We start from the raw sequence: 17,574 nt of genomic DNA, 5'->3' as shown, positions 1-17,574 counted from the left end.
TTCGTGTTTTTCTTAGATATTTCATTGTTACAGTCTTTCTATTCACTCTTATTTAATACTGGGCTCATGGCACGCGACAATTTGACGCGTATTGGATTTCATAAGCAATATGTAAAAAATGCTTACGGCGATTTTGATTGATCGCAATAACGCAAATGTGTATGTTAATTGTCTAGCATTAAACTTCCAATTTCCAAAATTTAAATGAACGAATGTCAAGTTTTCTGAAGTTAATTGAATAAACTCTGCAGTAAATGTCCGTAAACCTAGTGTTAATATGAAGATGCAGGTTGTTACTCTGAATGACTATTTTCGGAACTGGTTTGTTATTCAGGGATAATGGATTTAAATATATATTGCTGCTAGTTCAAGACGTGTAGAGTATTCCGATTATAGGTATTTTGAAATACCTATAATTATATAATAATTTGAATAATAGTGTAAGGTTATATATATAATTTTTAATTTATTTAATACTATTATTCAATTATCTTATAATTTGATTTCTATATTTAAAATATATTTTATAATATTCATTAATTATCGATATTTGAAGCTGTAAAATATCTGACTCTTAATTATTAATATCACTACTATTAAAGATATAATTTTAACCCTGTTCTACATTAGTGAACGAAGAACGTCATTATTTATACTTCATATTTTTATTTCAAAGTTTAACAAAATTAAACTTAATTATATTTGTTTAAATGTTAAAAAAGATGGTTTCCATCAAGCAACGAGTAAGCTAACTGATAATCATCCTACAACAGTGAAAAAACAGCAGAAAATCATATCATTACCATTAAAAGATATTACTAAATAATTTTTTTAAATTTTGGTGACGACCATTATGTTAAACTATATTCGAATTTTAAGGGGTGCATATATTTTTCGCTTAACATTCCTTAATGTACAAATTGATAGAATTTTATGTATAATTCAACATTTTCCCCCAGTAAAATACATTGAGCAATGCTACTTGTACCATGAACGTTATATTGCAAATTTATATTTGTGATAATTGAGTAACTATGTTAAGTTATAATATATCACGTGGTATTTGTGATAATTGAATAACTATATTAAGTTATAATATATCACGTGGTATTTGTGATAATTGAATAACTATATTAAGTTATAATATATCACGTTGCATTTGTGATAATTGAGTAACCATGTCGATGTGTGATAGAATTCTAGTAGTGTCTTCAAACTGGGGCTAGCAGCATACAAACAAAATTCCGTCAAAATTGATTGCGTTCCGCCCAGTGTGTTACGAATTGTCCCACTGGTGAGATAATACACGAGCAACGCCCCTACGCTTGAAAAGATCATTCCGGGTCGCTGCACATTGATTACTTCACCCCACTGTCATACTATCATCCACTCATGAACCTCAGATTGCTTGTATTAGCATAAAACCCCGAAACGGCAGGCAGCAAATTGTAATTGAATTTCGCCCCGGCTATGGCTCCTTCAAATAATAATCCACTGATTATTTCTCAACAAATTCCGTCTTACTTGTGCGAAAGTAACTTTGCTGCAGAATTTCCTGTATATATTTTCCGCCTTCAACAGTTTGACTTTCGACTTTCGAATTATTGTTAACATTTACGTGAACATTACATAATCATTATATTACTTTTCTTGGCGAGGTATCGAGCAAACCGAATTTTGTTGAATGTATGAGATATTAGAAAGATAGTAGAGCAATCGTTAGGAAGAATCTTGACTTTTTCGTTTCAATTGCAATTAATTGTATTATCGTGTAGTGCCTAACATTTAATATGGACCTATGATTAAACTATGCATTTTCAGGTGTAGTAATTTACAACAGAGATATATTTCAATAAACATTTATAACATTTTTATAATTTATATGATATTATACTATTTTATCAAATAATCTCTTATATTCTTGTTTCATTTCGTTTCTCTTCGTTAGATTTCACTGAATTATGGTAATCAGTTTTGTGGTGTTGTACAACACATAATTTATCACACTTTAATCTGGAGTTTTGATTCATTTATCGGAAATGCTATTTTTATTGAATATATTTTAATGCTCAACCAGACGATATTTTCATAAATTGATTGATCATTAATGACGTCAGGTTTTAAATTTTCCTATTTGAGATATAAAATCACTCGTGCACACGAGAATATTGGAAGTATCAATAAATAAAGTATGAGAATGAAAAATATAAATGTTGTACGCACAGTTAACGATGCGAATAAACTGCGATTAAAAATGTAATTAATTGTGTCCCGCAATTAATTATATTCAGTTATTTTAAAACCACTCGCGCAATTCATTGCATTTTGTCGCGTCATTCGATTATTGAATTTTGTAAAACATCGGTCGGATTTCAATACGTTTTATCGCAATAATTATTTCATTAACAAAAATTCCCGGTTGATACATTAAGTTTTTAATCAAATTGTCTCGGAGTTCATTTATGATATTATAGTCTATCATAATGCATGTAAATGCACTTCCACCAATTTTCAGCATGTCATTAACCATTGCTCGATGAATTTTATTGCGAAGGGATGAAAAAATATTTTCATTCGCACGGGAAGCATTATAATCGTATCGATCATCATAAATATAATGCAATTTTCAATTTTTTAATTTAAATTAATTTAATTTTTTTATTAGCGATAACGAAACTTGTATTTAAAAGAAACAGCCATGTAAAGAAAATTACATTAATGCACAACTACTAGAAATTTAGTTAATTCAAGGCATGAGAATACTCTAATTTTATTTTCTGAAAAATAATTCAAAACGTCTGTGAAACGTTCATAATTATGGTTAAGTATAAAAAAATATTATTCCATACTTTCAAGTGATTCTTTTTTGCTTACTTATCAATTAAAAATTATATATTATTACAGATGGAATAATCAGGAAATAAAAACATGATGTACATAAAGCAATTATGGTTGGAAGTCATGATATTGAAAGTGTTATATCTTATAAGCAATAAGAGTAATTATATTTTCTTAAAATATAATCTAAACGGTTTAATATCTTTTAAGAAAGAATTATAATTAATTAACCTCTTCACACGCTTATAAACGAAAAATATCATAGGCTGTCGGTGTTTTAGATAAGGCATTTCGTAACCTCTTTTCTCTTTATCTGGTGCTTATTGAGAATATAATTATTCTAATTATTACAGAACGTCTCACATTAATTCATGCTTAAATTGTGTAAGCTAAGAAATAAAAATTACAATAGATATTATAATGCATCGAAAGTTTGAATGGAGACGTGTCTTTACGCATTGTTGTATATCTATGACAACGGTTCCAAAAATATCATGTTTCTTCGCAGAAATCACACTATTCAGGAAGATGTCACTACGTCAAGCCACAACCTGATCAAGTATTATTAATTATAGAACTGCGACGTCTCGCCCAAGAAACCAGACAATGGAAAGAAGGTCGTGATATATCCCATCTAGAGCGGCAGACAAAGAGAAAAAGGTCATGAAATATCTCGTCTAGATCGTCGGATGAATGAAAAAAAGGTCGCGAGATATCTCGTCTGTCATGTCGACAAAAGGAAACGTCCGCTTACGAGGTACCTCCTTCAAAAGCGTCGAGAGGTTAAAGTAACGTATTTGTTCGAAATACTCGAAATACCTTTCATATAGTTTCTAACGTCATCGAAGGCAAAATGTGCCGGTAGATATTTATGAAACGCTTAACCACAACTGTACTAAATTCTAAATCCATTTTGAACGAGTGAAAACACTCAGAGTTGACGGTTGAAAGTATATTTTTTACAAGATCTCTGAAACTGGGGGATGCAAAAAGGGAATCTAAATTATTCATTTCGTGGCGAATAATTTCAAAAAACAATTTCTTTTCTATATCCCCTAGTTTCAGAATCCTTCTGAAAAATCTACTTCCAACCCTCAACTTCGAAGGGTATTTTGACCCGTTCAAAGTGGATCTTCACCGATAAGAAAAAAATTCGTGTCAAATATTTTTTTGAGAACTACGTCTCTCATCAGTTCCATAAAAATCGGTGTGTGCTGGTTGAACAGTCTCGCTTGTAAGAACAAGTGATATTAACACTAGATACATTTAACAACGTCTGGTACTCAGGACTCTACGTTCTACAAAGTATCCAAAATTTATCAAGATTAAGGTTGTGAATAATTGTAAACAGTTACCAACGAAATCTTTGATTAAAGTAGTTATCAATGTACTAAAATAATCATCAATGTAATCATCAGCGAAAGTGATAAAATGATGAAAATAAGATGTTCCATGCAGACAGAATAATTCCCTCGTCAATGAGTGATAGTTACCGCGCGATAGTGCAGAAAATATTCATATGTGTATAATATATCAAGAAAAGCGGACTCACAAAGAGGTGTGAATGTACCTGATGATGCGGCCGGTTATTCGGATGGGGGGTTGGCATATGGGCTCCATGGTGGTAGACGGAGACGGGGTCGTGCTTCAGAGGCATTGGGGTGCCTGCGTTGTGTTTTCCCAAATCCGCAGCCAAAGCCTCCGCCCTCGAAAGTAAGCCGTCTTGTAGACCGCTGTTCAAGCCCCCGAATAAGTCACCCTGAAACGTTAAAAGCGACGCGTGACACTGATTGAAGAATCATGGATCATGAGCGAGGTTCGACTAACAGCACTCTTTCAACAAAGCTTCGCGTCTTTTTAAACGAATTTAAATCCCATCAGACAAATCTCGTAGAGACCGTGATATCGTACAACCAGCCCGGTCTTCGGTTCGATGTGAGATTGAAGGATTTGGAAATGAAGGGTGGAAAACGGTCTGCCGAATCTTTTATACATGGTGTAACTGGAACGAGTAAACAGTCGATGTTCTAGTGAGAAAATAATCGTGTAAACGTTTCATTTTATGCGACGGAATGAGTGTTTATTTACATTAATCGAGAATATTTATAGGACTAAATTGGCGAGATTTTGACTGATTAATGATTCACTTGGGAAATGAATGGAAATATAAGCTACGTAATGAACGTGTGTTATTAACACTAAAACTACCGAGCAGTTAGGTCAACTTTTTGAGATTTCTCTACAGAAATTCGAAGAGTGCATCTATTGAGACTTTATTTGATTTACAATTCAGTTTGCGAATTGCTAAATCAAATTCCTCAATCATTTCTCAGAAAAACGTCTATCCTCTTTTTAACCCTTTTCACTCGAGAGGCGCCTTTCAATCGCCATTTGATTTGACCTAAGAAAATTATAAAATTAAAAATTCAATATTGAATTTTTCTATAATGCATCGACACATGGAACATCGAAATAAAATATTTCTCTCAATTTATTCAAGGTATTTCTTTATGTCGTAAAAAATATCATTGATACTTCATCAGAGAATGAATATTTGTTGAGAAAAATATTCTCGAGTGCAAAGGGTTAATAATCGCAAAAAGAAGAAATCAGGAATGGGTCATTTTGCCCTGTCTGGTAGTTTTAATGTTAAAATAAATAAACGTAATATATATTAATAAGTAAATGTTTGGAATTGTGACGATTTTGCAATGATATTTTATGTTACTCGATCAGATGTGTACTTTCTATATATAATAATTGAAAATAATGCTATTTTTGTTTAATAATTAAAAAGAATTAGATTTATATTCATATTTGCATCGTTTGTTTTTTGTAGTTTGTAGTTTTACGATGAATCAAATATTTTCAATTGCTAAAGGATCAGGGCTTCGTGCTTGTCATTCTAAATAGTTCATTAAATTAGTTCGTAAGTATCTGTCAATATTTCTCTTGGAAATAATATGATTTTTATCAAATTTTCTTCCTATTTATTATTTCTTTTGTAATAATTTTAGGTAAACTTGAATATTTATGTTTGCTCGTAGAATATTAATTTTCAGATTATTGTTAATATATTGAATATTCACGTATGTGAAAATCGTATTTGTTAAAAATTCCGGTTGAAGTCGTTTTATGCAAATATGTATGTACGTGGTTCGTTTATATAAAAGTATCCGGTCAGAGGTCACTCTTACGGATTCAACATGGCCGTCCGATCGATATACTAAAAATAGTTTTGACACTGGAAACTTGAATTTAGCTTTTCGCCAACTTTGAATCGCACGAAAGCTTAATTAAACTAGAACTTGTCCTACAACAGCTAATTAAATTACAATAATTAGTTACATAATTAAAATTAGATACGTTGTATTCATACAAAAAATTTAACAATATTATAAAAAGTACATTATTAAAATCCATACATTTTTACTGGTACAACAGTAAAATACTTTTTACTAATACATCTATTTTATAATTGTTATTAATTACTTTAATATATAGCATTATAGATGTTAATATTGGTCTTTCTACTTCATTTCATAGATTCTAACTTCTCAAAGTTACATAAATACATACAATTCATAAAATTGTTGAAAATTCAAAATTGTTTTGATATCATTAAAAGATTATTTCCAAACGTAGCGTGATAATATCTTTCCAAAAAAAATGAAATTTAAATTGCAATCAATTCTTCATAATTATAAGCGACCTTATTTATTTACTAGCTTCTTTCTTAAGTTCAATGTACGTGAAACGAAGTATATTTCGTTATTACTCGCTCTGCTAAAGCTATTTCAAAGGCGACTACGTGTGACCTACGGGATTCGCTAATCAAATTCGTTTGATCATCAAACATCCCAAGGGTTGCCGGACAGGATATTTTCGGGTCAGAGTGCTGCTAAAACTGGACAAGTGAAAGGGTGTGGAGAATAATCCTTTTTATTAACTTAGATATAGACTTCATAATTATTTATGACTTCATGTCTAATAGAAGCAGAAATAACTCTCATTTTCCTATAGATTTATGTAATTTAATCAATTTCAGACATCAGAAATATGTTTTTAAATGAGTGATTCACAGAAAAAAATAAAGCTAACACTAAAAAATGCAAATCCAATTTCTACTTTATTTTATATTAATAAATTTTGTATCTAAATATGACAAATAAATATTAAATTGAATTTTAGGACTCTCCTAAATTATAATAACATCAAAAGCATACATATATTTGTATTAAAATTATACAAAAATATTGAATGTTCCATTCTAGGTGTAGACTTAAGTTTCGCTGAAAATAGTCTGCTGTATGCTTCTTATTCCTCATCACAACTGTTCAATTACACATTGATAATAAATTATGACTATATAATTCAATTTTATATGTGAAAGTTATATTTTATAAAAATCATGTTTTACAGGTTATAACGTTACACAGAGAACTTAACAGGAATATCTGATCTGAGCCAATATTTTTGTTACTATGAACAATTTTAAAAATCATATTGTTACGAAAATTGTGCACATAAAGAGAGAACACGATGAGTATTTTCACTAGAGTAGGTTTGACATTCGTTTACGTTATCGTTCAAGCATTGTTAGCATTAATAACATGTTCGACATTTCCCAGTAAAGAGTCGGCAATTATAAAGTCGTACCGTTGATAACAATACTTTGTAATTTAAGATGACAATGATAAATCGCGTAATTTCATAGGAACAATGACAAGGCTGAAAGGGTATTACGATCTCTTTTTCCGGGGACGTATTAATAACAGTTGCGAATCGAATTCATGGCTTGGTTTTGTCTAGATACGCCTCTATACCGTGGCAATCGATATTATATGGGATATTTTACGTCAACTGCATCTGTCACCCACGGCACATTGCAAGGTTCGTCTGCCACGCGAGGACTATTGTCACATTGTTCAAAGAAATTCGAATCGATTTTAATACGTAACGGTTTGAATGTTTTTTTTCGACGTCTTGTCAAATTATTATCACGAATACGAGACATCGTACTATGTTAGTATGTTATCGTTGTAAAGTTCAAAATAAATGTCGTTCGAAGTGCTCTTATATGTGATGGGATTATTTTATCAACAAGTTTATTGTACAATTGGATATGTATAGATATTTATATAAAAATTCACTGAAAATCGGAAACAAAACTTTTTCTATAGCTAATATATAATACGTGCGAATGAATGATTTATATAAACTAGTTACTTATTAATTATTGTTTCGCGACTTATTTAGTTTTGATATTATACAAGTAAAGCATTTAATATTCCAAGATAAACAATTTATTTATTTTCAACGAGGAAAAGTGCATTACAGACATGGAACTTAAAGTCTATTTCTGAAAGCAGTAAAATAGTCAACATGATTCTCTTCATTTTGAATTAATTTTTGTATAAGCACGAATCAATTTTTAATTATAGAGACTCTATGGTTATCTCTTAATATTATACAAAGCAGAAAACTTGTGTAATATTTGTAAGACGCTTAACAGATATTCTAATTCGGCTAAAAGTAACTATAAATTACACTAAATCTGTGATTCAGTTAATAAACATCTTTTCCTCAACGATTTCCGAAATCATAACTCCGTAGTATAATAATTTTGTCGGTGTCGATTCTCATACTTGTTTTATAAAATATCAACAGAGAGATTGATCGATTGCCAAGACCGTTCAGAGGGAATTCTCTGTACCATTGAGTTTCATTAAAGTTGTATTCATCCATTACAAACAATCCGTCTCAACAAATCGTTTCTCACTTACTTTCAACTGCTTTCAAAGTGTCTTGCGATTTAATGGTATACACTTATCTGCATATCAATTAATTTTGTTTAGATTCGAAGCAAATGAGATTAATGATACGTAATTACATAATTTTGAAATAGTTATCTGAGTCTACAACATTTTATCTGCATTTGCTCCTTAACATTAAATCTACATCGACCGGTCAAATGATTGGTTTTAAAATTTGGTTTAAACTTTCGCGTTTCCTTTTATTTATTTAACATTTGCATTCGAGAAGTGACTCGGTTATTGATAAAATTATAAACTTCGATATTTAATACCGAACTTTGTACGCTGCACATGAAATATAGAAGTAAAATAGTCTTATTTCTTAATTTACGAATAAATGATCGTTGAATTACTTTCAACAAACTTCGTCTAAATTTTATTTAAAGAATGTATATTTCTAGTTAAAAACTTTCGAGTGCAATGGGTTAACTCTACATCGATTCCGATATTGCCCGAATAATCAATTTTTCAGATTTTGTCCTTCCTTCTGTTTCTGTTTTCAATCAAATAAATTTATCACCTAACTTGTTTACTGTTATTTTATAAGAATTTACTTGGCTGATTACGGCGGAAATTAATATACAGAAAGTGTTGGTACGTTTTGTGCGAATATTAAAATAATAATTCTTATTTACTTTCTGTCTGGTTATTCAGCCAGATCCTTTGTGTATTTAAAAGTAGATACAAATTACAGTTGAAATAATTGAAAAAACTGAATAGTAAATACAAATAATTTAAATAATTTGAATTTATTTAACACAGTAAGTATACCACGAAAATCTTGAGCTTTTTAACACTAGAACTGTCGAGCAATTAGATTGACTTATTTCCAACTTTCTACCAAAACTAGGACAACGCGTTTCTAGAGATCCGAAAGGTCTGCTGGTCTGGTATCTGTGCAAATACACAAATTTAATTGAAAATCTTTGGCAGAAATGCTTTCATAATTTAAATATTTGCAAGATACAAATTTTATTACGTTATTAAAAATTTTGATTCAACATCAGTCATCTCGTATATTATCCTCTTTTCCAAGCAATTCAAAACGGTCCATCGTAACGTGTTAACTGACTATAATTAATTTCTACCAGAAAACATCGAGAGAAAGTAAAAATTAAATAATAATATTAGATGCACAATTCGTTGTATTTTACAAGAATAAGACACTCACAATTGTGGCAAGTAATACTGTCTTAAAGCTAGAAAGGGAATTTAAAAGAGATTAAAGTTACAATATTTTATTAAAGTCATTTACGGATATTAGAAATATTAAAAAATATTTACGATATGAATATTTTCTTTATGTTAGGTGAAGTTGAAAGAGATTCACTGTCCACTTATTTCATTATAAACTGCGATGTTCGACGTCGATCAATATTGCATGCGAAAACCACCGTCGTACATCAATGCTTCGATTATTTATGAACTCCTTCGGTCTTTGTAGAGTACGTGTACCTACTGTCTGTCTGTAGGTTGCTGAACTACCGCCACTTTTTCTAATTTTGAACTTGCTCCGTACGTTTTCCTTCGTTCCTGCAGGGAAGACTCCGTTTACCAAGTATCTTGTTTTCCCTATTTTACAATCTACTAAACTGTTCCCTGCGTACCTCACTGAACATGCAGCGTGGTTTCAGAAAAGTTTACTTACAACGATGAAAGGTTGACTATAGTAATTCAGTTACATTCAAGGTAGTAACCTCAAAATTGTTGTACGAGCGAACATATGCTCCTCGAGTCCACGGAACGGTACATTACAAGTTTTCTGTTTTCGATAATGGCGCATAATATCCTTAGTATGGCATTATTAACAAAATACAAATGCTTATAGCCATTTGAGAGATACAAAGACTACTGATGCCCAAAAAGAGGAAATAATACAAATAAAATGATAATCTTAAGAATCATGCTGTACCAATGTTTCTGTTCAACATTCTATAACTTAACTTGAATTTTTATTCGACCAACGCAGGCAACATATCTCATATTACCTCTGAATAAACTTTTCGCTAATTCTTTTGTACAGTGTAGCAGCTGGAAATTTAATTGGTTAATTGATTGAGGTTCCTAAACGAGCGTGTTGTTTATGTACATACAACGAAGTATTAACATTAAAACTACCGGACGAGTCAAATCGACTGATGTCAGAATTTTTATTTTACAAGTATTTAGAGGGCATCTGTTCAGACTTTAATTGATTTACAATTCAATTTGTGTAGTGCTAAATGAATTTCTTTAATAATTTCTCAGAGAAACATTTGTTATCTTTCTAATAATTGCAAAAAAAAGACATCAGGCATGGGTCATTTGACCCGTCTGGTAGTTTTAGTGTTAATTGCTCGGTAGTTATAGTGTTAAAAAGTCCAAATTATATTCATGAATTTTGCTTGCAGTAGATGATTTCGAAGAAGTTGAGTTACAAATATATTACAAATATATTATAAATGTAATGTTGACTGTTCATTGAAGGAGTAGTTCTTGTAAATGCACTGAGTACCTATTCATGTCAATGGTTTCAATAAATTATTAAATAAAATATTTCTGAAACTTAACATGGTGCAACATCTTTTCTTTGTTTTCATTCATACTGGACACCGATGAAGCTTGATTGCATAACTCTGAAACTACCACTGTTACAAAGTCTCGCAGTAGAACCTAATCCGTCGAAAGTGACAGTGCTGCTAACAGAGATGAATGTCGTACTTAAACAGAGTGTTAATAGGACGATAAATTCAGGACTACGTTTTCTCTTGAAACCAAGAAATACATAGGGTAACTTTAGCTTCTTAAGTTTCTTAAGTGAACTTATATAGCCGAATATGCGGCAAAATTAAATTTCATAAATTTTACAAATGTAAATGCATTTTATATGTAAATGAATCACATTTCAACTCTTATATCGAGTTCCTTTTAATCTCAATTAAGAAATCATGCTGAATATTGCAATGAGGTTTCAGGGGGCAATTAATGGTTAGTATAGATAACAATAAAGCAAGAAGAGACAATTAAAAATTCTGAAATAATTGACAATAAACGGAAATTTCATTAGGCACTTCTTCGCGAGAAATGCTTAAATACCCTGGCACTTACTTATGTCAAACAATACACTTAGAAAAATGATAATAATATCAGCATTCGGTTAAAAATTATTCCGCAGTACATCTTACATAGTAGAATATTGTTCTATCATTCTATTCTACACTTAACAGTAGATTCACACAATTAGATTGACGCAAAAAATTAGAGAGTGTGATATTCAACATTAAAACACGACAGTTACATTTTTTATACAATTTCTCTCTAGTTCCGTTGCAAAGGATACGCAAAATAGACATTTCATTACAAAATAACGAATATACATAGTGACAGACTTTCAAGTGCAAAAGATGAAATTACAATTTCAACCCCTCGCCCTACATTATCATGCCAATGACGAAGATTTCAAATAGAATTCAACATAAATATTAATCAATCTGTTTGAATGTAAATTACGTATTATTCCTCTGTTATCAATGGTTATACCTTAGAGCACACGTCGGCATAGAATAATACTGGAGTTTTCTTTTATTCTTAATAAATTATTGATAACGAAGTACTTAGATCGATCACAGTACAGAAAGAAGTCACGGGCCAAGCGTATTCTAGTTCTCTGCATTTGAAACTGTAATTTCCAAGATGAATGAACATCTGTCTTCCTAGGAACGATACAATGAAGTACACAATAGGCGTCCGTAAATCTAGCGTTAAGTGCAACGCATTTTTGCATGGTAGTCACACGTATCTATAAAAGAGTATGAACAATTATAACTTAACGAGTAGAATTTGCGCGTTATCTAGCATTCGTTGTACGCAATTTACTGCTGACGTACGCCGGTACAGAGGTTTTTCCAAGACGTGGACTGGGCAGGTGGAGGACAGGGAGATGAGAAAAGCGACGGTAACGCCGAGCAACGGATACAGATTGCTCTTGTTAGTTACGTAGTTAGCACCTCGTGCAGTTGTTTAGCAAAGTTTCTGCAGGGCCTCCCTTCGGGCTCAATTCGGTACAACCCCGTGGTTAATAGAGTCATTTTTCCGAGCTGCCTGCGGCAAACCCACCCGTTAAATACGTCTTCCGACTCCGGCACGTTAAAGATTAGCCAATTACAATTGAATTATCGCACCCTACAAACCGTCCGTGCAATTTATCTGCTCCAACTGATTTGCGAGAACACGGGAATGATTAAGCTCGTAACTTACCGTGCTCCGCGAAGCATTATATTTAACTTGTTCCCATTTAACTATCCCCCGAACAATAATTCTCCCGTTGTAAGCGATTATAGCATAAATTAGGAAGATACCCGGCGTGCGAGGTGAAACAATATTAGGGATTGCAGAGGAATTATCGCATGCTTATTTCTTGAGAGTGCAAGAGATGGAAGACGCTAATAGAAGAAGCAATGTTAATAATAAAAGATGATTCTTAAATGATTTTATATATGAGTAATTTTTCGTATTTTCTTGTGACACAGGGAAGCTAGAAACGATTACGTTACCTTTAAAGCAACGTATCTGCTTTAAAGACATAGGTATGTTACATATGTATCGAATACTAACCTAATTTAATTAAGATAACTTAACGTTAGTAATATCTACTTATATCTTCTTTAAAGACAAAAATCCGTGAAAACAAAATCGCTAACATTCCTTGTTTCCGTGGCAGTGTGCGAGAGAATTCAGATTCCTCTGAATTGCTACACAATTGAGAAGAAAGATTTTCAAACGCTTTCGCAAATATTACAGAAGTTTTTGTTTCTTATCAAACTTGTATCATAAATTTTCGTGCTTCTATCTCCGCGTACAAAAGTTTCAAATTGCTTTTGTCGGAATGAAATAAAGTGCATAAATAAAATAGCCAGACCCGAATGCTATGGTGAATGGAGCACAACTCGATGCTGTTCAACACAATGCACACATTCATGACTATATAATGTCTGCCGTTCTGTTTTCCATTACGCAGCAGCAATTGAAAATCAGTTTGTGGTTTAAAATAAAAGCAATCATGCATTCAAAAGGAGTTTACTTGATTGTTTAATTGACGACAAAAGACATATAGGTACTATAAAGTGTATAATATTTGAATTTCAAATAAAATTTCGATTAAATTGAATTTCAATTAAATTTTTCTCATGCAATGAAGATAATATTTTATTGGAATCTTCACATAGATGCCAAATAGCGAATAAATAGTTAAAATGAATAAAATAGTCTTTTGCTTAGATCCGTGGGATGAACAACATTGAGTTTTGTTAAATTAATCTAGAAATCTTCATCGCGAGTCTCATTCGTTATTGTATGGCAAGGGGTTAACAATAAAACTACCGAGCAATCAGAGTGACTTATTTTCAGCTTTTTATAAAAATTGGAGCAATATTTTTCTTGAAATTCGAAGGATCTCCTGATCTTGTGGAGATACGCGGATTTAATTGAAAATCTTTCACAAAAAGGATTTAATAATTTAAATACTTACAAAATAAAAATTCTGAGATAAGAAATTTGACCCGTTCGGTAATTTTAGTGTTAATACTATTTTCTCCATATCGCAACGGATCTCTGGTATTTTTCGTATTTTACACTTCAAACTTCGAACTGCCATTTTCTGAGAGAGAAGTTTAGATTTCTTTTAAGTTGTTAAGGTGTAATTTGTTAAATATTGAAATTAAATGCTTGGCTGCCAAAGGTGTCTCTTGAGAAAAATTCATATCTATCTTCGTTACATTTCAAAGTTTTCAAAAGGGCTGTAACAGTAAGAACTGAGAAGAACTTTTGTATCGAAGGGAGAAAATAAACCAGGCATCAACTATTTCCTTCCAAGCATTTACAAAATAATTTGTAACCATTAAAATGATTGTATAACGATCGAATCAGCTAAATTACATGTAATTGTATTCTCCCTATACAATCTTTCGCTACACAGTAAATTGCCACTTTTCAAAATACGTTCTTTACAAAAACGGATATTAAATTTTCATTCCAACAATTCTTTGACGTATAGGTGCAGTTGTTTTGAAAATACGTTAACATTGAAGGAACGTTTTCACATTCATATTTCAGGCATATTTTAATACTTGTGTTGAAAAATAAAATTCAACCGTTGGAATTTCCAATTTATTAAAGTTCCATCGATAATTATGTAAAACGTTAAAACTGAATGTTTAAAACGTGTTTACCATTTATAATGATTTTATAACGTACAATACATTTGCCCTAATCTTTTTCGTTAATTGGCATATAATTTTCATAAACTTTCGTTCCATGAACAAATTAATCAATAGGTACATTGTAAACGTTTATGCGAACACTCGTTTAATTCATTTTCCTGAAAATAAATACAAGTTTACACCCAGCAACAGTTAAAATAAATCAAGTGCAAAGGGTTAAAGTGCAAACGAAGTTCAGTGAAGTGATCCTTGTCGAATCTTGCGTTTGAACGATCTCCGAAAAGGATGAATCATAAAAACATAATCTTACAGAACTACAGGTATCAGTAATCAAAATACTTCAACCATAACCGTTTATTTGTAATTTACAAAAATACAAAAAACCCAAACCATCGATAAAGGAGATTCGCACTTTAAGGAATTCACACATCGCACAGTAAAGTGTACGGATTGAGAAACACCAGCGAACCTCGTAAGAATAAAGATTTCAAAGTATCATCCGAAGAATCACGGCTCTGAAATATAATATAATCCTCTTACTTGGAAAGTTGAGAACTAAAAGTGACGGTTATTTAAGTCTAAATGGAGATCGCTCTCGAATCCTGTGGACAACGGATACCGCAAATTGGGACAATTATGTTATTTCCGTCCGATAACCTACATTGCAAAGTAGTCTGACGCATGAATTAATAAATTCTTCCACGAAAATCTGACGTCTGACACGAAAATGAGCAGACTGTTCAAATTGTCGCTTGCATGGCGGAGTACTTGCTGTTTAGAGTAACGGGTATATTACCGACGACGATGACGACGACGACGACGACGACGACGACGCCGCCGCCGTTCCGTTTCCCCGCCGTGATCAAATTCAGTTTCAACTGTGACACAGACGGGACTGGACCCCGCCGTCACCGTCATCGATATAGAAACGATCCAAATTTATATTACGCTCGATATTTTCCCGCAGGAAACTCTGTCGCGCCGCGGCGGCGGTGTCTGCTCCGCCGCGTAACTTGTCGCCGCGAGAGCATTCGATACTCCCCGGTAATAATTGATGTCGTTCATTGGATAACGCAATTACCGGGGTATTAATGATGTGAACTGCGAAACGCGGCGTCGTATCGTGAATTATTGTTCGATTAATGCGTGGAGATTGCGACATGAAATATTGCCGCGCATCAGATTGCCGGGCGAAGTGATACGTTTTGTAATGTGCGGTTCACGCTCGCGGGAAGGTCAGTTTTGCCGCTGCGAAACGAAACTATTAATCGAATTGGAACTATTGTAGAATTAATTGCGACCAGGCTGCGCGTAGATAGAGTACACACGATGTTGCTAGGTTGAAGATTCTCTTATCGCATGGAGGGAGCATGGACGACTTAAGAATTGACACTGGAACTACCGAACAGTCGAATTGATTTTTTGTTATTTTACTGTAAGAACTATAAAAATGCGATTATTGGAATCGGATTATCTCTCATCTTACATGCTATTAACTCAAGTTACTTCCTAATTTCTTCGAGTAGCATTTATATCTTTTTAATAGTTACGAACGAAGAAATGAAGAATGGGTTATTTTGACTTATCTGGTAGTTCTAGTGATAAGCATTGTTTTATATTTGGAAGTGTCGTTTTATATTATACAGAAGCGTCTAATAAAATGAAAACTATATGCGATAATATGTTCTTTCAGCTTAAATAAGGTCATGAATGAAGGAATTATTGAGGTTTTAAACCGCTGTATTTCTTATTGGTAATTCCGTAGCGTAACTTCGGGTGAGATAGCCGATTTTTTTGAAAGCGTCATTTTAGAAACTATTATAAATATCATTGATAGCTAACGAAACAAAATATATTTATGAAAGTAAATTACGTATATGAAAAATAATTAAAAAGGCTCCTGTGCAAGATTCAATTTGCTACCGAAAACAATTGAAAATATAAACATCTGACAATTTAAATGAAATCGGGCCTTCTCACCGGAAATTGCCCTATTCAATACATCCTGTATTTCTTACTGATAATGTTACATAGCATATTCAATACGTCTTGTTTGCGTAAGAATGATTTCTTAGGTCAATAAATCAAATTTTAAAAGATTCCACTGAAGGTGATCTCGTTTCCAGTATTTTTTTTTTTAAATTGTTTGCGTCTACGAATGGCTAATTGTAGACTGTACTTTTAACAGTACTATAAAAAGAAGTCCAAAGATAATGAGTCTGGAAAACCCGAAGGCCATTCGAGAGATGTGAGGCCAAAAATGGCCTAAGACAAAATTAAACTGACGGCGAACCGTTCGATGGTTTACTAAATATTTTCTGCCAAACTGTAACCTTTTACCTTAATTGGGACAGAAATGGTATTTTTTAAGAGAAATCGAATTGTTGATATTCATCGGATTTCATTACCTTTCGCTCTCCAAAATTATTACAATTATAAGGAATTTTCGTACACCATTATATTATCATATTTGCATTATCTACTCTTTCATTTTTCTTAAATACTTAATTACCATTTATGAAAAGAACTCTACATTTTGGTATAATTTTTATGTACACGATTATGTTGATTTTACACATCAACTTATGTAGTGGTACTAGTAGACATAATATTAACCCGATGTTCTATGATTTCTTTCATAACTGCGCTCTATAGGATAACTTCGCTCTTAATAATTTACCAGAAGACAAATATAGATACTAAATCCATTTTTATCCACTTTT

At 32.1% G+C, this 17,574-nt stretch overlaps 1 protein-coding gene across 3 annotated transcripts in view; it reads right to left on the bottom strand.

Annotated features, from left to right (window-relative positions):
- The window catches only part of acj6 (abnormal chemosensory protein 6), an 87,917-nt gene that overhangs the window by 14,196 nt on the left and 56,147 nt on the right, over positions 1–17,574 (bottom strand). For 2 of the 3 annotated variants that reach the window (XM_076365637.1, XM_076365638.1), the window contains one exon: positions 4,391–4,597. In XM_076365637.1, the coding sequence (XP_076221752.1) occupies positions 4,391–4,597 (207 nt within the window). The remainder of the gene's footprint in view (positions 1–4,390; positions 4,598–17,574) is intronic. The other variant, XM_031981935.2, reaches the window with a different exon arrangement.

The sequence above is a fragment of the Nomia melanderi genome, chromosome 3, assembly GCF_051020985.1.
Source record: "Nomia melanderi isolate GNS246 chromosome 3, iyNomMela1, whole genome shotgun sequence".
Taxonomy (NCBI): Eukaryota; Metazoa; Arthropoda; class Insecta; order Hymenoptera; family Halictidae; genus Nomia; species Nomia melanderi.
This window is presented reverse-complemented; position numbering and strand designations above follow the sequence as displayed.